We start from the raw sequence: 24,615 nt of genomic DNA on the forward strand, positions 1-24,615 counted from the left end.
TTAGACTTCTCTGAAGCTTTTTCCACTTTTTAAAGCTTCCAATGCCCTCTCCATGGTCTCAAGCGTGTACTGCTTTCGTTTAATTTTTATCTTTTGCTGGACACCTTTCTTTGTCTTTAATTCTTTTTTAAGGTATGGAATTTTCAGCCCCTGAAAATGTCTTTTTTTCCTTTGTTTTTTTCACTCGAGCCATTTCTGACTGATCTCTTTGTTAAACGTTCAGTATATTCAAATGTTTGTTTATTATATTGAGCTTTTGTTGTCAAAGTACATGACACTTAACGCTACAATTAAGGTTAGAATTTTATCACAGGAATACTTACGTATTAACAATCAAGAAAAGTATACGTATGCCTCCAAAAAAACAAAAAACGAAAACTTTATATTTTTATCTTGCAGTCAAACAGCACCTTTTACGTAAATCACACGAAATCCATTCGTAAATAGTAAAAAACAGACTGACAGGAACAGTAACCTAATAAAATTAACTGTAAACAAAACGTTCCATAGATATGTACATGAGCATATATATCTCATGACCACAATATCAAGCGCATAGAAGCGGTCGTTTCAAGATATGGCACACACTAAAAATATGGTACATAATTTGAAACACGGTTGTAATTAACTTTACTATTCGTTTATTAAAGGAATTTTGGAAAATATATACTTTAGAGACACTTTTTTATAATGACAAATAAATTTTATCACCCTTAGCGGCTTTTCAATACGAATAAAACAATAATAAAAACTGCCTTCTTCCTGCCATCTTCAATCCTGATTTTCGTCGATTTCAAGTGATTATCGTAAGGGACAGAAGGTTTGTATTATTTTTAATATTGATGTGTATTGTCACGTACAGTATAAAACATACTACGTGTGATGAGACTCAGCTAATAGTAGTAGAAAGGAGCACAAGTGGGGAAGGAAAGAACATAAAAAGACCCGCAGCGGTGGCCACAGGGCTCTAGAACGTCGGGACTAGAAGGAGGATAGTCGCAATAAGCAACTCGGGACCGCAAAGTGCTTTCCCTCAAAAATATAGCAATAGAATGATTGATTGAGTTTAACTGCCACGTTGTTATTAAGCACCCCGAAGCTTTAGAATCCCACGTAACAGTTTTGGTGCTGAGTGTGGGGTAGGTTTTGTCGCGAAATTAAAATTTTTTATTACACGTGATATCTCGGAATTTTCGGATTACAATCAGGAAGCACACATAGTGCAGTGCAACAACAGGCGTAGAAAATTCAAGGCAGTCACCTGCAGCTACTATCGAGTAAGAAAGGACAAGAGTCAACATTCAGTGTTAAAAGGACCCATCGTAAAGAGAATGACTTGGAGTGTATTGGCGTTTATCGTTTCATGCCTTCTGTCAGAGTAAGAAATAATTCTTTTTATCCTCCCAAATATACATACTTATTGTCCCTCAGGGTTGGTAAGCTGAGGAAACGACGTACAAAAAATAATACTTAACCCGAATACGGCTAGTTCCGCTCGTTTTAGAAGCCAGTAAAATAAAAATACAGAATCGGAAATAAAATAGGAATCCTTTCTTCTCTATTATTTCTTTGTGCGTGGACTGAAATCAACTAATATAATTAAGCTCACATTACTCTAATATAAGAAAAAATAATTGGGAAAGAAATAATTATGTCCAACTACGGGGACGAGAGTGATAACGGTAGGGATGGTTTAAACGAAACTTTTTCCCTGACACAGGGAGATTCAGAAACAATAACGGTTATGCTTGAACACTACCCCGAATCGTATGCACTCTATGAGAAGTTGGATAAGAAAAATTGAGTTCTTATGTTAAAGATATTTAACAATATAAAACCAAAAATTTTATTTAAGAAAAATCCTAGTACAAAATTAGCAGAGCCAACGAATGAAACAGCAGAAATAAAGATGTTGGAAATTGCATTAGAAAAATCAAAATTAAAAGAGAATGCGATTAAGGAGAAAATAGGGGTGGACAGGAAACGTGATTAATTAGGCGTGAAAGGGCTAGGCAAATTGAGTTGGCAGGAAAAGTATACCAAACGGCGGGAACAAGAAAATACAAACAGTGAACAACCTTTTATACCATTCTGCGATTGGCCACCTCTGCATTCAAAAGACAAAAATTATAACTACTATACATCAAACAATAGGACAGATAGGCTGAGGTTTGGATGTGAAGAAAATCATAATGACGGGTATACAAATACAGAATACCTTTTCCCTGCATTTGACTAACCAACCAAGCTGCTGATAACTAATCAGTCACAATTTTTTCAAAGGACACAAAGTAACATACGAGATAACCCTTAGCATCAAACCATGCAATTTTCTCCTAGTAATAGGCAACAAACAGGGGTACCGTAAGCCTTAGGCTCGAATCCTAATATATTAGGCTACCTAAACAACGCAGTTAATGGTATACCACTGTATCATGGAGACCCCGTGCAGTTTCCCATATTTGAGCAAACGGTAAGGATGATAAAGGGAACAATACCTGCCCAGTATGAAAAATATTTCATAGGAATTTTAAGAAATAAATTGTGGGGCATAGTGGACGATTAGTTCTGCACGCGATTATATTTATTTAATTCAATTGACGAGTTTCTGTTGGCTCTATCATGAAGATTCAATAAAATGGGAGGAGTAGAGACACTTGCAGTGGAGCTTAAAACTGTCACACAATGGAATAACGAATTAATTATGAAATATTGCGGGTGAGTCCAGCGATTACACAATGGGATCATAATGGCACATGAGGCAAACCCATACTTGACGTGGGCCGAGATAGACGCGTCGAAAAAGAAGTCAGACGGTGAAGCAGTGAGGCAGTTTCTGTACGGATTAAAGGCACCGTATAACTGGAACGTCGCAGGGTTCTAACCAAAAACGCTTGAGGAGGCTATTAAAGCCGCCATTACTTTAGATAATGAATTAAGTCTTCGCCGCTCAATTATAGTACAAAAGAGCAGATTTAGAGCAAATAACGCCGAGAGACGGTATGACGCCATGGTGGGCCTTATCGGTAGTGACGCACCCATGGGGAAGTCAGATATGGACGAGTGCGACGGTGTGGCTGATGTAAAGTACTGTTTGTATTGTCGAGAGCACGGTGCCAATTCCACTAGTGGATATGAAAAATTGTAGCAAGATGCAAAAAAAAGAACAATAAAAAATCCTAACGTTGATGAAGAACCAAAAAAAGAAATAATAGAAATAGAAGGATGGTATGATAGGAAAGTGGCATATAATGATTATTACCGTAGGTATGGAAACAATAGGGATTTTGGTCGACAACAAGGGAATAATGGTAAAAGGCCTTACAACCAAGGGAATCGCTACCATGAAAAAATTTAATTACGATATTAATAATTATTATAACAAGAATAATAACAGTAATAATTATGATGAAAATAGTTACAATGACAGAAAAGTAGGTCATAAGTATAATAAATATAACCACAGGAAGAACGATTATCGGGACAAGCGAAATAACCAATACTCCAATCAGGATAATCAAGAAAATCAGGATGATTATAGGAGAGACAATCTTAATAGACAAAGTGCGAGGGTAAACAGTTTGAAAACCGGGCATTTAAACTCGCAGGATGTTCGACGCGATCCCCATTCGTCGGGCATAACAAAGCAATAAATGAAGAAATTTATAAGAGGAAGTTAGGAGTGTAAGAGGAGGGTATGGATAATGACAAGCATAAGGTATCGGAGACTTATGCTACGACGCGTAAAAATTCTAAGGCTCAAGAAAAAGATGAGCAGCAGCTATTTCGCACAGTGAAAATAAATTTATCGAAAATAGGATACACACTACCCACAGTAATTCTAAAAAGCACTTATATAAACAAAGGTGCAACATTTTATGCTGATACGGGTGCGGAAATTTTAAATAATTAAAGAGAATTGTCTTGATATTAAAGTAGCGGTAAATTGTAGGAAAAATAAAAAATAAAAGGCGTAACGCACAGAGCTCGCCAAACTTTGGGATCTATAAGATTACCCCTAGAAAACTTTATGTGTACCCTACATGTAGTCCCCCCTGACTTTCTCATAGAGGTTGAAGGAATCATAGGATGGGATATTTTTAAGTTGTATAACAGTCAGATAAATGCTGAAGATAACACATTTAAGTTGAATGGAAGGGTAATTCTACTACGAGATTTAGAAAGTTTTGAAATTGTGCTGAAAACGAGGCAAGTTATATATGCGTATATAAAAGAGTCACACAGGAGAATTAAAGTGGGCTGGGTCCCACTACAAAAGCTTACAGAGGGTATTTTGTTCGGTAATTTTATCGCAACAAACAATAATGGTAGGGTGTATGCTGAATGTCTAAATATATCAAATGAAATAATAAATGTACCAGTCCCAGTGGTGGACCTTGTAGAGTGTGAGACGACGAAGAAAGCTGACTCATCGGACGTCAATGAAGATGATGTAGAAGCATTAGAAAGAGCCTTTGTACGGATGTTTAGAGAAACTAAAAACTCTGAAGAGAATGAAAAACTAGGCAATGAGATTAGAAACGACGCCAGCTGCACATGTTCGAAAACAAATATCGTGGAAAACGAAAGTTGTGACAAGGACGGCCATGACAACGAGAATACTCAAATACTTGAGGAAAAAATTAAAGCAGACGTCCTAAGTTGCAGAAAAGCGTGAGTCGACAAAATAACGGAGTTAGTCGACATATCGGGGTGCAACGAAGAAGAGAAAAAAACATGAGCGAGGGCTTACAGAGGTTGACCCGTACGCTTTTGGATGTGACGGGGAACAACTAAGAGCGACAAATCTTTTAAAACATAAAATAAACCCGACTACGAATAGACTGATAGTAACGAAGCGTTACAGATATTTGCCAGCTGTAAGAGAGCAGATGAAAGTTGAAATTAAGAAATTATTCGAACAAGGCATAATAGAGCCTTCAGAGTCACCGTACAGCTCAAACATGTGAATCGTACCAAAAAACGCAAGACCAGATGGTGAAAAGTGCTGGCGGTTAGTAACGGATTTAAGGCAACTCAACGAGATAACAGTGGGCAGTTGTCACCCACTTCCCTTCCAGAGTGATATACTGGAACATCTGGCGACGGCACGCTATATTACAGTGGTAGACTTGAATCAAGGATTTTTTCAATTTGAAAGACATGAAGACGATGCTCATAAAACAGCGTTTTTGGGCCGGATGGGCATTACCAGTACAAAAGAATGCCAATGGGTTGCATGGACTTCCCGAACACGTTTTTAAGAGCAATAACGCTTGCAATGGCAGAGCTGCAGGGCCATGAGGTAAAGGTATATTTAGACGATATAATGGTGTTTGCGTCGAATCTTAAAGAACATCGCAAACGCTTTATAAGATTGTTACAGTGATTGTCAAGGGCAAATCTTACAATTGAGCCAAAGAAGTGCTAGTTCCTGAAAAGTAAAGCAAAAGTGTTAGGCCATATTGTAGGAAATGGTGAAATAAAAACGGATCCAAAGAAAATCAAGGCTGCAAGAAAATATCTAAGGCCTACAAATGCAAAAAAAATGAAACAATTTCTTGGATTTGTTGAATATAATAGGAGATTTATTCAAGGATACGCTTAAATTACTCAACCGCTGTCGAAGCTTCTGAAAAAAGAAACAGAGTTTAAATGGGAAGAGCAGCATGAACAAGCATTTAAAACGCTCGTAGATGCACTTTGCAGTGAGCCTGTACTTAAAGCACCCGATCTAGAAAAGCCATTTTTGGTGACAACGAATGCATCTGACTATGCAATTGGAGCAATATTGAGTCAGGGAGAAATAGAAAAAGACAATCCGTGCGAGTATGCCTCTTCATGCCTAAAGGGCAGCGAAATTCGATACCCCACGTACGATAAAGAATTGCTCGCAATAGTATATGCAAAAGAGCAGTTTTACCCTATCTATTTGGCAGAAAGTTTACAGTGGTTACGGAACATGAGCCTCTTAAACATTTTCACTCATCAAAAAAGCCAGATATAAGATTTTTAAGGCTTAAAGCTGAATTAAGGGGCTATGAATTTGACGTTGTTTATAGACGAGAAATAGCCAATAAGGCACTAGACGCACTGTTTCAAAAGCCGATCATAGAGGATGGAGAGAAAAATCCTGAACTACTGCGATGAGAGTTATATGAACTTGCTGAAGAGCAGGAGAGGGATGGTCATGGTGACATAAATGCGCTACCCACACGAATATTTAAAATGTGGACTTGAAGAGAGAAAAACATAATAAAAAAGGATAAGAAATGGCAGATAAAAATATCCGATTCAGACGAGACGAACAAAAAGGTAGAGAGAAAAAAGCCTCGCAAGACGAATAACTCAGATAAGTTGACGGTCAATGAACACTGCGACGCAGATTCAGAATCAGAGTGGCCGTTGGCGTGTAAAAATATAGAGAGTAAAGGAGCATAACCACGTAAGAAACAAGAGAGAAAAGGCAGGCCACGTTAACAGATAGTGCAGATCGCAGAAGAGAATAAGGGGAAAAATATTCAAATAGGATCCTTAAACAATGGTGAAGAACAAATTCTATCACAGGGTCTGACTGAGAATAAATTAGCTTACATGTGCAAAGAAGAAAATTTAAAAAAAAAGTGGGAATAACAAGCACACCGTATTTAGAACTAGTAATACAACTGAAGATGCAACGGAAGAATTGCAAAAGACAACTGGATATGCTGCAAAGGCACCCGCCAAATTTTTCAGTAACACCGCAAATAGACACTGTGTCAAAGAATATTATCATAGTGAACTGTGACTCACCCGTGGCCTTAAAAGGAAGATCCAAGCCGGTAAAACATTGAGGATTCCAACTAGCTGCAGCTAGCCTAGCGAATGAGAAAGGTAAAGAGGAAGAAAAAACTGTAGGTACAGACATCATAGACATAAATACGATTAATGATAAGCACGGGGGACACTAGTAGGCACAGGCAGCCCTGATTACAGAGTTGATCGGAAAGTAAGAAACAATGCTTGACCCTCTAGGTAACATAGAGATGATGAGTTTGGACGCAGGTATGTCAAGCAAAAATGCGAATAAAGGAGAGAAGGAGAATGACCGATGGGCCCAAGCTCACGCGCAAAGTGTGCTCAAAGAGAGTAACAAGCAGCAACAGAAAAAACTGAATACGGTTGAAGGGGACCGACTGACGCTGAAGGAAGGGGCACAAAGCAGACCATCTAGTGAGAGTGTAAGCGAGAAGCGAATAAATAAATCACGACGGGGTACACAGACTAAAGAAGGTTCAGAAAAAGAAACGAAAGTAAACATAAAGATCAGAGCGTTCCTTAATGACTTAATGGATAACTTTAAAGTGAAAGTTAGACTAGATATTAAGTGCCGAGACTTTAACGGCAAGCCGGGAATCAGAATAGATGCTTGGAAATCTGATACTATCACCAATCGACTTCTGAGCAATCTAACGGAAAGTACAGATGATGATGCAAACATATCTCAACAGCCCTCGAAAGGAAAGAACGGACTCAGGGGATAGAGAGAAATTCTTTAGCGAGGAAGATACCCCGCGTGGATCACCACAGATAAATAAAAACCCATCGGGGAATGAAAGAATAAGAGGAGTAACAGATGATTATAATGATAAAGGTAATAAGCTTAAAAGTAAAATAGGAGGCGGAAATTTAGCCAAACGGAATTTAGAACACAACTGCATGGAGTCGAATAAAAATTTAAAACTTATTAAAGAACTACCTGTAGAAATACCAGGTAATTGCTTATTCTACTCTCTTTTTTTTTTCCTGTGATTTGCAATTAACGGCGTGTGAACTCCGGGATGTACTACAATGTTCGAAGTGGAAAAATATATGTGTTGACCCGGAGGGAGTAGAAAAAAACCTGCAGTCCAATACAAAATATGGTTATGATGATTGCATATTTTTGTTGACACAAGAGTTCAGGAAGAATGTTTGTATACATCTACAGGGCACTAAAAGGGGAAAAAAGTGTGAAATTTTCGAAAGTTTCACAATTAATGCCAATGAGGAATATGTGCACTTGCATCTTTTCAACAACCACTTCAGGCCACTCGTTGCCGCAACCAGGCATAGCGAGGAGAAACAAAGCCCGGTGGAAAGGGAATCGCGGGTTAGTGACGAATTGGGCGCCAATATAAATTGGAAAAGTAAAGTAAACGAATCATGTAAGGAAAAAGAGGAAGGAGTTAAAGAAATACAGCGTAATAAAAGTGACTCTATAAATGAGGACGTTTATAAAGATAGGGACATGCCCCCACCTGATCGTTTAAACAAGGATCGTGAACTGATGGTTTAAACAAGGCCAGACTGAAGTTGGAAAGCAAACCAGAGGAAGCAGACCAAAAAAAAAAGTATTATTAAACCTCTTACAATTAAAAAAGTACAAAGTATGCAGGACATGGTTACCACATGAAAAACCACCGTGGCTACCGGGAAAAGAAACAGACATACAGCCGTTCTAAAGAATACATCGGACAAGGGATCACCCATTTCATTATCTAGATAACCTAGTATTCGCGACGGTAGTAGAAAGCGTGCCTGATACGGAAAAAATAGACGCCCTATATAAGCGCGGATACATAGATCCAATAGCCCTAAGTAATGAAAAAAAGATGGTTGGTGACGTCATGAGAGCAAATGTGAGAAAGGTCGTGGTAATGTGAATGTATATTAAATCACATTTGAAAGATACGGCGCTAAGATCAGACATGAAGAAATGCATTACGTCACTCAAGGCACAAGTAATAATGAATAAAAAAAAGTCGTTAGGCGTGATACGTGACTTGGCAATACTCAATATGAGCCAATGGATCTACTTCGTGGAACAATTTGAGGAAACTTTCAAGAACCTCAAGGTCACAGCGACCTTTTACATAAACACCTTAGTTATACCACTAGTGGATCAAAAATATAAGGTTATTCAGAAGTATCATGAGTCAACAATCGGGGGTCATAAAGAAATGAATAAAACCTACAATAAGATAGCAAGGGACTATTATTGAAGGAACACGAGGGCCGATACGAGGCAATTTATACTTGGATGCAGGTCATGTCAGACTAAGAAACTAGTGCGTGTAAAAACGAAGCAAGCTATGCTCGTTACAGATACGCCCAGCAGACCGTTTAAAAAAGTCTCGATTGACTATTACGGACCAATGAATAAGCCTTCAACAAACGGCTATACACATATCCTGTCAATACAGGATTGGCTAACCAAGTTTATTGTATTAATACCGGTACAAAAAGCAACAGCTGAAGAAACAATAAGAGCCTTAACGAACAAATTTTTAGCATACTTTGGAGCACCAGAAAAATTATATCAGACCGAGGAACGCATTTTATAAACAAAACAATGGACGAGTTTACGCGATTATTCAAAATTGAGAAACTTGGGAGCACGGCATTTCATCCTCAGAGCAATGGGGCAATTGAACGCATGCACCACGTTCTAACAGAATACTCAAAAGCTTACATTAGCAAGATCGAAAAATGGGACGAACTATTGCCGTTGTGTATGCTCGCTTACAATACGTCGGAACACAAAATTATATTTATAATTATAGACGAGTACGGGGTAGAAATAGATGTGGAAATAAATACCACTTCTCTCGGGAACTTCTTTTCTTTCGCGGCCCCCGGACGCGCCGCGAAGATTCATTCAAAACAGGCATACGGGAGTTGACATGTAACGAAAGGAAATATATTACGTTCAGAATGAGCACAGACTCAGGAATTAAGGGAAAGAGAGAAATATGCAATATAAAAATAATAATAACAATCATAATAATGAAAGGTAATGAATAAATGAAGTGTATAATAAAGTGATATTCTATTTTAATTTTCTTTGTTACTCTTTACATGAACGATGTGTTATAGGTAGCTAAAAAGTGCGTGTGGCTCTATCTAACTAGCGTTAAAACCATGTTAATACAATTAATACATAAGTGTACACTTAGAAGACATACGCAGAACATAGGCATATATATGGATAAGTAAAAAAAAAACCTTTTTTTAAGTTACATATTTGTACGGCCGAGAGGAGCATGGCGGAACGATGAATAGAAATAGTAAGGGGTAACCGCATGAAAAAAAATTTTATCACACTTTTATCGAGGGCCACGAGTTCGCGAGCTAGGACACATCTTCCTCTTCCCTCTTCCTCCCTCCTTCTTTCACCCGCCGTCAGGGACTATCCTGCCCCCGCCATGGTCACTCCCAGATAATAACAGTGCCCGTAAACGGCGCACGCAGTCGTCATGAGACAACACTGGATCGGTGGTCACGTCCTTGGCAACGAACAGACCAACCACTGGACCGTCCACCTAAGGTACATTTTTCTTTACAAAAGCATATAACTGGCAACTATGACGAGAAGTAGAGCGACTGATAGCGCACCTGGATTATCGGTCAGCTATAAAGAGGATAGGAAGCAGCGTTGAACTGCATGTCAACTACCACCACCATGAATGCCCAGTGGTAAGTACACCCGATAACAATAGTATAAGTCGCCCTGGACTCAAAACTTCGACAGTATTTCTTCAGCACGCAGCCGTCGAATGACGTGCGCGCCACCGCTTCCTCATGGTCCTGGAAAACAAAGAGAAACGGTACCCCTAAGGGGCCCTGAACCTTGCAGGTTCCAACACCTCCACAATATGGGTACCGCCGCAAGGGCAAAGGGGCCACGTTGTGAGATCACCCTTGCTCACATAGAGGCTTCGGTACGCCGAAATAAGCGTACGGATTAACAACGAGCCGTGTACCTAACTAAAACAAATTTTTTCTTAAACTTTAGGAATACGATATCCAATAATCTAATGGCCTCACCAAACCGTGTAAGGGACAGTAGACAACCGCGAGGGCTGTAGGACGCTCTACCACAATCACGGTGACGGAAGAAGGTCGCTCAGTGGTGGGCACCTGCCGACACATGTAGAGTTGTGTAACCTGCAACGGAATAGAATAATAAATAAAAAAAAAATGAAATAAAATAATATAAAAATAAAAAAGAAACGAAGAATGCCTACACGACAAGCAAATAGAAAGTGAACCGTTCTGGTTATTACGTAAGCCGCTACTTACGTGATGACATTGGGACACGTTGCACGTAAGGTCCTCCAGCAGGATGGAGTTTGAGAATTGCACAAGGTGATCCTCCAGGGGAAAGAAAATTTACCAGCTCACTAAGATGGGTAAAGCCCAACGTCAGAATGTCGCAAGAATCGGCAAAAACGACGCTGTTAACATACAGACACGCATGTACCTAACACGCGACGTGCGAAAAAAAAACAGAATTTTGAGCGAAAAGAGAAACTTCTAAGGAATAAGACTATTATGTACCTCATGTTTATAGCATATACATACATGGTGTAACAAATATAGATGTACATAAGTATAACATTAATATTATATGCATTGATATACCCTGGATGTAAAGACGGAGCCACACTCGCTACTTACCGTAATAACCAGTCAAGCCCTAATACTAGATTGCATTTAATGATTATTAGAAAAATATTTGTAATGAGTTGTATGGCATGGACATTTGTGTTTACACAGAACGTTAAAACAAAATAAAAATAAAGAAATAAGAATAAAATAATAAGAAAGGTAAAATTTTTTCTTTCTCTCTCGTAGTTGTTCTCTCTTTCCTTAATCAAGGGTAACCTAGGGACCTAGGAGCTTACGACAAATGGGAGTGAGAACGGGAAAAAAGGATAACTATTCCATGTTTTAGGGGTGAAACAGCGTTGGGGGCGGCTGCAGGATTGGTCGGGATTTTCAAATGGGGGGCCCCACTTATACTAAGTAAGTTAGAAGTAGAGCCTAAATACTTGAGCATTGACGATGTCTAGCAAAAAAAAAAAAAAAAAAAAAAAAAAAAAAGAATTTTTATGAAAAAAAAATATATGTAAATAAATAGACAAAGAAGATGGTAAGTAAATACGTTAATAAAAACAGTTAATACACTTTTGGTTTAATGATGCCTTAAATGGATAAATACAAAAAAAAAAGAATACGTATGCAATGATGATGACAATAAAATAAAAAGAATTAAAAAAATTTTTGTCATGTTGTGTGGGAGACTCTGCGTAAAATGTAATAAATAGAGTATAAAACCAAAAAGAAAATAAAAAAAAAAAAGTAAATGAATATACAAAACAAAAGTTGTAAGTTAAATAAAACCAAAAGAAAAAAATAAAAATCATAAGGATGAAAATAAATATGTATGAAATAGTTAAAAAAAAAATATGTAAGTCAATAAGTAAATATTAAATTATATAATAAGCAATTAATGGTACTTCAATAATCATAAATGAAGGTGAAACCCACATGGGCATATTTATTAATTTATTATGTAAGAGGGAAGAGCGCAAACACGAATAATATGTGTAATAACACAATTATAAACTTGCGGAAAACTAATCAAAGCCTGTAAAAGAAAAAAAAGTGAGGATGTTTATAGTAACACCTCATTAATTTTTCTCATATGATTAGTATACATTAAAACACGAACAACATGATGCAGACACTAATTAAACAATCGTTCCCGAAGTGGTACAGAGAAGAGCGTTGTCGAGGGCGACAACGAAGCAGCCTCTGACGTGTCACGTACAGTATGGAACATTTTACGTGGGATGGGCCCCAGCTATTAGTAGTAGGAAGGAGCACAAGTAGGGGAGGAAAGAGCATAAAAAAGGCCCGCAGCAGTGGCCACAGGGCTCTAGAACGTCGGGACTAGAAGGAGGATAGTCGCAATAAGTAACTTGGGACCGCAAAGTGCCTTCCCTCAAGAAATATAGCAACAAAGTGATTGATTGAGTTTAACTGCCACGTTGTTATTAAGCACTCCAAACCTTCAGAATCCCATGTAACAGTATGCAATGATTTTTATTTTCATTCTTTCAAAAAGAGCGTATTTAAGTTATTTTTAGGGTATTTTTATTCAACGTCATTTAGTGACTATGTATAAAAAAAGGCAAATCTACATACTTGTTTCATATTATGGACAGCTTTCGCGTTTGTTTCGTAATACGTAAATTTACCTTATAAATATCCCTGTTTCAGTTTTGAATCCAAATAACGATACGTACAGTTGTCCATGAGAAAATGTAGGCTTTTAAAGTATGTACCAACTTTATTAAAACTGTTTCCTTAAGATTTATCAGTTGTCATAGCGTATGCACAAACTAAAAGAAGTTGCTTTCTATAAAGTACAAAAGATAATAACGAGGTATTACCTAAAATCGAAGTGACTTTCGGCATACATACTTTTTTCCAAGTTCTTTTTCTGTGATGATTTTAGCTTTAATAATATATTTGAAAATTTTGTAATTCTTATATGTGTACCATTGCTTTGACAATCTCGTACAAAATAAAAAAATGTTGATAAATTTTATCACTAGCATTAATACTTACACATAGATAAAATAATGTTAGTTCTCAATATTCTTATATACTATTTAAAAACAATTGATTATTTTTTCAAAATATTTACACATACATCATTGACCTAACATTTTTCCTAACTGATCAGTGATTCTAGTTTTCCCTCTCCAATTTCTAAAGGTTAGAAAAAAACAAATGTTTTAATTATATTTGAAAATATAAAAAGAACTACAAAAAAATAATGACTTAATAGTTTTTGATAGCAGGAAGTGTGTGACGGAAGACTTTTCTTAAAACGATTAATTTGTTTTTAAAATGTATGTGTAGATCGTACATATCACGCAAAGTTCTGTCTACGATCTCTAAACTTTTTTTCGGAATCATAAAGCCTCATCCCAAATCATCAAATTCATTTCCTGTAGTTTTTTAATTTAAAATTTGAATTAAAAAGATACTGGCTAAAAGTTATTTGAATTGAAAGGTTAGTAAGTGAGAAGTTCTATAACTGGTCGTACTTTTTGGTAGTAGTACCTATGCAATGCCAGTCCATGCCATTGACAAAATTTTTTTTCTTTGTAATGTAAAAAAATAAATTTATGTTTTGTAAAAAAAGGTTATTTCTGATATTCCAGGCCCATGTATGAAGTAAATGTTCTCGACGTTGTTACATACAATGGAAAAAATACCCTTTTCTTTGTTGTTTAGCTACACTGAGAAAAGTGGTGTGAGAAAAAGTGTTACAACTATAATAGAAAACACTATATTTTATAATTTTATAGAAAAGCTGTAGCATACTCGCCATATTATTAAAGTTACTATGCTGCATAGTAAAACCGAATAATCGTAAAATGGGCTATTTGACATAGTAATTTTTACTTTGCTCAGAAAGAATTTTTACATTACTTAGCAGTATGAAAAGAAAAATAATTATATACATACATATTGTCCTAAGAATGTATATATATTGAGCAGAAGATTAATATATATATCTTCCTGTATTATGTAGTTATCTCGGTAAAGCATTCCACACAACCTTTCCACAGCCACCCTACACAATAAGGTAAAAACCTAACATTTTTCCCTTATTTTGACATGTCACAATTTTTTCCGAAATCCCCCACTGCGCCCCACAGCCCCCCCCCTGCATTTTTCCGTGACCCCCCACCGTTCCCCACTGTCTGCCATACTTTTTTTAGAGACAGTGGATCACATCGCATTTATCGTATTTCATGTACCTTGATGTGTATACAGACGTGTACGTGTCGTATGTGGATTAGTCTAGTATTTTTAATCTGCTTTAATGGTAAATTACTTTAAGACAAAACTATCTTGTCACCACGATTTATCCCATCAGCAACATGAATTTAAAGTCATAATTAAGTTATAGGGGTTCATTGCGCAAAGCATTATTATTATTATTATTTATTGAATTATAAAGTTAACTGTAATATTATATAGTTAACTGCGTGGGGCATTCCAAGCAACGTTCCACCCTATTAAACCATTTATATTGGGAGTTCTAAAATTATTTAGTCATCCATGTTTTACTCAGAGTCTTCTAAAAAAATTATAATTTAATATATCATAAAAATAATATGTTATGTACATTTTTGTACCGTAAAAATGTTTATTTGTAAAGAATGTTAACTAGTAAAAACATATTTTGTTTCTTGCAATATATTTTGTTTTCATCTATTTTTCCACACCACCCAGGAGGCAAATAGATAGACTTTATACATACGAATAATTCATAATCATTTTATTTATAAAACTCAATAGGACAAAAAATCAATTTATATCAATTGTATTTCCATTCATTTGTAAGAATAAAGTTCTTGGTGCGTTAAGCTTTTTTTTTGTTAGCATTTATGATAAACCATGTGTAAAATTTTAATGTGTATGGATTATATTATTTTATATACAAATAAATAATACCAATACAAATAAAAATTTAAATTACATTTAGTTAATCATTAATACAAACCGTGGAAGTTTCGCATTCAGATGACTTATCTTATGTGTCAACTTATGAAGCCGTATCAAACCACGAAGACTTAGATTTATTCGTATTCTGTTTTAAATCAATATTGAAATCAGTACAATTGGTACAACATAATATAGATTTATGGGATGTATTATTGAGTAATAAATTTTGTCCATACATATAGGAGTATCAAAATCATGATTGGGGGGGTTGGCGAGTGGAGCACGCAGGGAGACATCAGCCCCACTAGTATGTATATATAATACGTAAATTTAGATGAATACAGATCTTTTTTTCTTGGAGTATATAAATACTGATAAATATAAAACATATTTTTATTTTAAAAAAGATCTGCAGCGACTTAGATTTGAACCATTATGCTTGTGCTTCCGAGTCAGGCTCCGCAACCACTAGACCACAGGGCATGATGTCCGCGCAAGTATGGATAAGGTACATGTGAAACCTTGTATTGTTTATCATACACACAATAAAATTGGAAAGTCATAGGGTCTTTTGTGGACCACGGTATTAACAGGAGATAGTGAGACGATTCAAAATTAATTGTCGGCTTGTTTCAATTTTGAATCCTGATAAATTAAATAATGTGTTTCTCTTAATATTTGCATTTGTATAACCTTACATTTGAAATTCAATAGGCGTATATATACCTATGGACATCGTACGGAATTACTTTTAAACATAGTAATTTTAAACTATTCTGAATAGCAATGCAGTGGAATGAGAAATTTTACTAAGTCAGATAGCACATCCTACTTTAGAATAAGGTACGTTTTACAACGATTATAATAATATTTACTATATTGTGTAGCAAGCATGGTATTACCACAATTCTTACTATGTTAGACAAAGTAGTTCTTATTATTCCGTAAAACAGTTTTTGTAGGGCTACGGCATAATAAAAATTATTTCTAACGTAACAGTTTTGCGTCTTAAGGTATGTACAGCTTGACTTTCCTTAAAATATAGTCATTTTTAGTACAGTTATGATTTTTTTTCTTACACTACTTTTATCAGTGTATAAGTATACATTAAATCGAGCATATGTTTACAGAACGCAACTTTCTTTGCGTCATCGTTGTTTTGCAGGTCAATTTTAAATGGTACAAGTAAATTTAATAATTTACGTGACTTATATTCAAGTTCGAAAATTTTGTTGATGTGTAGAACAGCATAGTTCTCTTAGTAAAAAATGAAATCTTTACAAAAAAAGAGCTAATACTTATTCCATATTTCATCACCTTGTATTTTCTCTGATATTTAAAATTATGCAAAAAATGTATTAAATGAAGGAGGAAGCATGAAAGTATATACTATATATTCGTACTTACACACGCAACCATACACACACAATATACGTGTGTGTGTGTGTGTGTTTACATGCACGCTTGTTAGAATCTTAGATCGCAAAAACTGACGATTTTAGAATCATACCCTCAAGAGTATGTGTAACAAAATTAAACTCATTTTATCTTGCTAATACGAGCGCACTAGAACACACCACCCAAGTGCAAATGCTAGAAAAAAAATTTTATTTACTTTTCTAGGAGTAAGGAATGTAATTGCTGTGTACGAAAATTTTTGGCTGCACTAAGTTGCTCGTTTTTTGTGTAATTAAAAGCAGTTGTATTTTTCTTTTATCTGCAGCATCTTATGCAATAATGTTTTTTTATTAAGTTACTTATTTTTTTTTGAAGCAATTGTTCTTATGTTGATATAACTTTCTTCTGCTACTGTGGATGATAACGAGACTAGCACTACAGTTACTGAAACCCCAATTATTGTACAAGTACCTCCCGTAAGGTTCTCATGTCATAGTCCAGACCCAACTACTGCGCACCAGTAACTGCGAACAACAACGACGTTATATAGATTAGATTCGTTGAGAGTCATTTAGTTGAATGATTTATGAGTGTCATTATGTAAGGTATTATTGCAGAATGAATGGTTTGAAAGTCAGAGCAAACTACAACGTCTAGAGCATACAAATTTTCGAGTCGGTTCTTGTTTCGTATAACCGTTGAGTACGCAGAAGTTGGTGTCCGCGCAGTAATTGGGTTACTTACCCCTATATTATTCTAGATCTTATAGCATAATTTATTAACAAGGGGAACTAAGCACCTGGAGAGCTGCCTTCCCTTACGCCGCAGCCACCCGGGCCTCTCCACGTCACTTCACAGCCGTTTTACTCAATTCGGACTCCTATTTCTTAAGATCTCCAATGCTTCCTAATTTTTTTAAATTTATGTGAAGATAAGCAAAAAAAATTTTAAACTGCCCATGAACATTGCTGTGAAAAACAAAAATAGAACAGTACACAAATTTATTGCTTTATGTACATACTTTATCATGGGTTATGTATTTGCCAATAAAACTTTTCACCATCTAGGTGGTACTACTTGCGCGTTGAGAGTTTATTTGATGGAACTCTTTGCTATGTTTAGAAAAATAAGGTAAGAGAAGCTTTGCAAATTTTTACCACTTTCAAGTAGTTTCAATTAAATTAAAAACCATGGTTCTTTAAAGCTTACGTTGAATTTTCATAACTATAAAACACTAGGTAATCTTCTAAATAAACGTTCTCATTATATGTTTTTATATTTTTTGATGGTATGAAAAGATCTCATACCAACATAAGCTTTTAATGAAGTAGGAAATTTAAAAAATAACATTAAGTTTTGGAGAAAAAATGTTCATTAAAATTTTTTTTTTGAATAACCATAAAAACATTTATAATGCCACTACAACATTTATCTAAATGAACAATTAGTATTTGAGTTAATAGAAAAGTTGAATGTGTTTTACATTTAAGGTATAAGGTTAATTAATGATCATTAATTTAAGAAATAAGACATTGCTTTCTAAGCTATGTTCTTTATTTTTAGTAAGCTATTTCATAAATCTTAAATAGAAGTATAACTCGGGTTTTAAGCTCTTAAAAAAACGACATATGCTTGAGTGTGTCCAGAAAAATTTAAAAATACGTCCTAACGTTATTAAAACTTTTACCCTGGGCCTTATTTACTGTCATGAAAAATGTGAGTCGCAAAAAAAATTGTTTTTGGTGAATTAAACGTGGGAGTGAAGCAGAATTCCCTGTAGTCAAAGTTATCCCTTGTATCAAAACTTTATCTTTTTCTTTGCTGTTTTTTTAGCTATTTCAATATTATATCTAAATAATTTATTAATACATAATCTCTCACACTTACATATATAGTCTGATATACATTAACTTTAAATTAATAAAAGGCATTTGTCTCTTGAACTAAAGTTAAAGGTTTATGCAATTATTATGTCAAACTTCATTTTAAATTTTTACTGGAAAACTGCGATGTTTATAATCATTGATCTTATTTATACCTTTATGAGCAATATAATCTATGTTATTTTCATATACTTTAAAATGTACTGGAACACAAAGCATTTATTAAGAATTTTACTATTCAAGTATAAAGTACACTTATTATAAAATGTAAAAATAATACTGTTAAGAATTATATTACAATATTTATAACTAAGTTTTAAGCCATAAGCTGTTGCTCTATTCTCTGCCGTATTAAATGTCTTAATTTTTTCTTCTTTTATTTTTAATGGTAGTGAAAGCAAACTATGATTCTTTGTCCGTACGTTTGTTTCTAATTTTTATACGGGAATTTTAGTGTAAGGATGTAGATATTTGTTTTTTTATCAAACTATTGCTATGTTGTAACTATTTTTAACAACACGAAGAATTTATCTTAAATTACCACCTAAAATTATCATTTGTCTGCGGAATTATAATTAATCCCCACATGCATTTTTTAAAGTTCCATCAAGTTATTTGTTATACTTTTAAAATTACTTTTTTCAATCAAGATTGACATAAAAAATTAAACATTAAATGCTTTCGCGTGGAAAGAACTGTACGAACTGTATATATTAAAATAGTCTAAAACTGTCAACTCTGAATATTTTTATTAATGTTATCGGTAAATTTACAACAAAAGTTTAAGAATTCTATTAATCAATTATTTAACCAAATAGTATATTTACATGCAGTGTGGTAAATTTTGAGCTCTGGCCTTTTTTACCTTTAATACCAAGTGTACAACAGTTAATACTGTTAACAGCTAATTCGACACCCAATCATACTATTTTAAATGTCTATTTTTTTTTATTTATATTATGTCTAATGTTTAAGAAATGTTATGTCTGAGTTTGATCGCTATTACTAGACCACTAAGACTAAGCAGCAATAGCTCTTATAAGCCTATTAGATGTCTGATACTTCTAACAGGCTTACTAGACTTATCAGACCCAAGTATCATAGGCAGTTTAAACACGCTTGCCTGCGATAGGGCATACATCTCTCATTATTGGCATACATTTCTGTGAGGTAGCTTGGGGTGGTTAAGGGGTAATGTGAAGTCTCTTTTATGTTTTCTTTTTTTTTTCAAATCATGTAAAAATAAGATGAGTGTTTTATGTGAAGGGCTACTAGCTGGGAGGAGGGCATTGCATGATGTAGAGTAAGATGGCTCGTAGGCACGGACTTAATAGAACTTCATTATGTATATGAGTACTGGTGTGACTTCATTTCCTGCTCGTTTGAAACGCCAACCCTTTGTTTTTAGTATTCGAAATAATAGTCAAGTTGTTCACTGCTAACAATAAAAAAATTGTTTTTTAAAGTTACAGAATTATCCACAGAATTATTAAATTAGTCGTTAGGAAGCAAGACTGGGAGTGGTATGAGGTTTGCCTATATTTTTAGGGAAATTTGTTTCATAACGTATAAGAATAATAATTTTAAGTCTCTTGCAAAGTATGGTGGAATATGTTCAATCAATAGTATATTTTACATGAGCCTGTGTCATTTTTATAAAATAGATACCTTCTTTTTATATTATCAACCAAAAGAACAACATGGTACATTAAAATGTTATCTTACTTTTTGACATCCAAACAAAAAAAAAAAAAAACGAAAACTACTGAGGATCTTTAAAAAAAAAAAAAAAAAAAAAAAAATTCAGTCCGACAAGTTCTCTAAATAAATAATGACCTTTTTGACAATAATCGTATATTACTGCTAACCAGTGATTGTAAAATTTGAGCGTCAAACAGTAAAACTTAGGGCCAGAGTGAAAGAATGAGACTTTAAAAGCGTTACAATAACAAAAAAAAAATTGTCAGGAGCAGAGACAAAGACATCAGTATCATCACGAATTTAATGAAGGTATTAACAAAATAATAAAATTATATTTACTGTTGTCACGCACGTGGCTTTCTCCAGTCAAGCCAGTGCCCGTGTGTAAGCACACTGGCGTACAACTGACGACACAATAGAGTGCATCTAAGAGTGCAATTAATACAGCCGCTCATGGCAGCGGTCGTAGCTGAGCGGTCAGCGTAAAAATTTGCGAATCCTTAGTTGACGAGATTGAGCCTTTGCTCCACCTTTTTGACGGAGCATTTTACTACAATATTTCTGACTCTTTAATCTATTTATCTTATAAATCGGAATTACCTGCTGCCCATTCACTCGAGAATCCCCAAAGCTTGTTCTGTAACAAGCATAATTTGGTGCCAGTGGTAAGATGTAGAATTGGGATATCGCCTAAGGCGATCGAGTGGTAATTCGAGCAAAATTAACTCGGATGTGTGTCTGATATATCTATCACTAACTCGGAAAAAATCTGCATTACCTTCAGTGGCCGATAAAAACTACGTCTCCTGGTCAGTAAAGTACAATAATAAAGCTACTCCATGTCACCAAAATGATATTAAGGTTAGAAGACAGTACGACGAGAATTCCACAAGGATATAGTGGCATGTCGAGGGACACCAAGACATATGCAAAGAAAATACGAAAAAAGTGGCCAAATTCAGAAAAACAATACCTAGCAGGTGACTTAGCAAGAGTTATCATCGGGGACAATGACCCATTAACTTGGGAAGGTGTGACGGACGTGGCTTGCTCCAGTCAAACCAGCGCCCGTGTGTTTGCACATTGGCGTACAACTGACGACACAATAGAGTGCATCTAAGAGTGCAATTAATACAGCCACTGGCGGTGGCGGTCGTGGCTGAGCAGTCAGCGTAAAGTTTCGCAAATCCTTAGTTGACGAATTCGAGCCCGTGCTTCGTCTTTTTGGTTGAGCATTTCACTACAATATTTCGGACTATTTGATGCATTGACTTAATAAATCTGAATTATCTGCTCCCCATCTACTCAAAAATCCCCGAAGCTTGTTTCGTAACACTGTATTATGTGCTTCTTGTAGAGTAAATATATTTGTATTTTTAAAATAACGTAGATAAATGATTCAAACATCAGTAAGTCAGTTATAAAGTTCTAATCTCTTACCCGTATGCATTTGTAATTACTTTCAAAGTGAACTTTTGCTGTACTTTTGACGTGTGCTTTTAATTTGCATTTCCTGATTTAATGTTAAATTTTGTGACGTTTTGATTTTAATCACAAAGCAGGATAGTAATTTAGTAAGGATGTTGTCAAACACAACTATTGAGATGAATTATCTAGTATAAGTTTGGCTGATCGTGTGAGATAAAGAAAAGGTTTAAAAAGGATGATGTATCAAAGTTCTAAAGGTCATCTTAAAAAAGAGCTCAGAATGGCTTAACTATACAAAAAGAAAATCTTAGTTTGAAACGAGAATCTTGCTTTTTTTTTAAGAGATAAAATGTTATAGCTATGCACACAGCCTGATTTATTCAAGATGTGTAACTCATAAAAAGTTATGTTAGCAACTAAGGGCAATACAAGGCATAGTACACTGTCACCACTACTGCTACTGGTCAATGATAAAAGAATAAATGAACGAGAAAAATGACAAGATTTTTAGAGAAAAGCAGTCCCTTTGCTAATTTTAAAATCGTTATAATTTTACTACGCAAATAACTTTGTGTGGATAGCAAGTCATTACGTGTAGAAAACTTATCTAGCCATCATTAAAATATTCAATTTGTTAATTCTAGCTTTTTTTATCTCTTATAAAATACTTTTTTTTTAGTGATTAATAATATACATTTAAATTGATAGAATAAGTTGAGTTCATGTTTGTCAACTAAGTTTAAGAGTTAATTTATAAGTATTAGGAGTATTCAACGTTTTCAAGCCTGTAGTCCGTAGAATTTCATTAGCTTACTTATGTTATTGCTTGCAGAATAATATAATATAAGAAAAAAGTTTAAAAGACATAAGGATAAAGTTACTTACCAATTGATGATAACGACGCTTCTTCAATAACAGCCAGGCTGCTGTTGTGGATAGTAAGATGATATATATCTAAACCTAAGAAAACAAATCCTGGAAGTTTTGGTAAGTTGTTATGCCGTAGTTTTAGATAAAATATTACTGAATTTTGTCTTTTTTTTAAGCTATCCATTGCTTTACTAATATTATTAAAATCAGTAAGCTCGCAGATAACGTCTAATCCATTCTTTTTAATACTACATGTACATGGATAGATTTCGATGTGAGGAGGACATTGTTGGCTTACTTGCCCATCCACAATTATAATGTTAGCAATTGTTATATATGTGAAACAAACTATTATTTTTCTCAAGATGGTCATATTAGTTGAGCTTATAGATTTTTTTTCATATTAATTGTATGTAACTTTACAAGACAGCCTCAGTCAAAAATGTATATACTCTTCGGTTGTTGCCATTATGCTGATTAATTAATATGACACTTGAAAGAGGAACGTATAGAAAGAAAAGTAATCTGAAACAGAAAAAGCAATACAAAATTCGTAATCTTTAAACCAATAAAGTAAGTTACTAGCTAAGCCAACCACAAAATTCTTATCCTAAAGAGAAGTATCAATAAAAGACAAAAATATTTTAAAGTTCTTTCTTAAATTCAAGAAAATCCGAAGCTCGTAAGTTGTTACACACTGACAAGGTTTGTTTTCTGTTCACAATGTTTATTTTACTTATTTAAACCTAGAAAAAAGTCCTATGAATATCATCAACAATTAAAAAATAAGTATTTTTCTGTGGCACAGGAACTCTTTTTTCTATACATCCTATCAGATTGTTCAATAGACAAAGCACAATAAGAGGCTTTATATATCCATGAGTTACAAATACATTCTTAGCTTTAAAATATTACTATATCTTTTGATCGTAGTTAGAGCTGTAACATTGTACGTGAAAGTGCAAAAGTGTGTGCTTAATCCGTGTGAAGCAATAGTTATCTTGGCATTAAATACAAGGTAAATGATACAAAAAAATACTTTGAAACGGTACAGAAAACTAAATATAGCTATAAATATAAGACAGTTTTTTTTTAGAAATAAAGGCTAAACTTCTTATACTTGATAAGTTGCTCAAATTGTCTAAGTTCAAATATTAATACATACAGATGCTAGTAGCCATCAAAAGCAGACTTTTTCTTGTAACAAATAAGATCTGTTCGATATTTTAGTAATATCTCATTGTCACTCTTAAAACAATTTTATATACATACACATACACACACGATAATGACGATAAAAAAATACTATTGAGTGGTACAGAAAACAAGTTATCGCTACGAAAATAGAATAGCTTCATTTTTGAGAATACAGGTTAAACTTCTTATAATTTATAAGTTGCTCACATTGTCTGAGTTCAAATTTGAATACATGAAGATGAGAGTATCTATCAAAAGCAGAACTTTTTTTTGTAACAAATTAAATCTGTTCAATATTTTAGTAATATCTCATTGTCACTCTCAGAACAATTTTATATATATACACATACACACAGGATAATGATGTACAGCATTAACTATAAATGTCCAAGCTTACCGAGGTGTGCATTATAAATATTTTAAAAAAATATTCTGGAGACAACATTTTGAAAGCATATTTAAAACAATAATGCCAAAACTAAATAGAAAAGGTATTATGTTATGTAATTAGTTATCCGACGTCGTTACAAAATATTAACTCCCAAATATTTCTTTGAAAATGTAACAGGGCACACTTAGATCACCTTATGCCTATTTCAGATGCGGGACAGCTGGTTATAACATATTCTCTGTGTATGTTAATGTATATAGCCATATCTCTGAGAATGCCAATGAAACATTGCAAAAATGTTAGAGAGATATCAGCTTTTTAATAAACAGTCCTGCTCTGGGCGATCATTTTATTTTTTTTATTTATAATGCTTGGATTAGTACCGTAACTATTAGTAAAAAAAGTTTCAGA

At 34.5% G+C, this 24,615-nt stretch overlaps 1 protein-coding gene across 1 annotated transcript in view; it reads right to left on the minus strand.

Moving 5' to 3' along the window:
- LOC106637462 (uncharacterized) overlaps positions 1-24,615 on the minus strand; it is an 877,306-nt gene that overhangs the window by 766,082 nt on the left and 86,609 nt on the right. Inside the window, exon 2 of the mRNA XM_089593884.1 lies at positions 22,632-23,141. Within this exon, the coding sequence (XP_089450010.1) occupies positions 22,632-22,989 (358 nt within the window). The 5' untranslated portion in view covers positions 22,990-23,141. The remainder of the gene's footprint in view (positions 1-22,631; positions 23,142-24,615) is intronic.

This window comes from Copidosoma floridanum, unplaced genomic scaffold, assembly GCF_036245765.1.
Source record: "Copidosoma floridanum isolate Cflo_tuat_1 unplaced genomic scaffold, Cflo_Japanese_pri ptg000020l, whole genome shotgun sequence".
Classification (NCBI taxonomy): Eukaryota; Metazoa; Arthropoda; class Insecta; order Hymenoptera; family Encyrtidae; genus Copidosoma; species Copidosoma floridanum.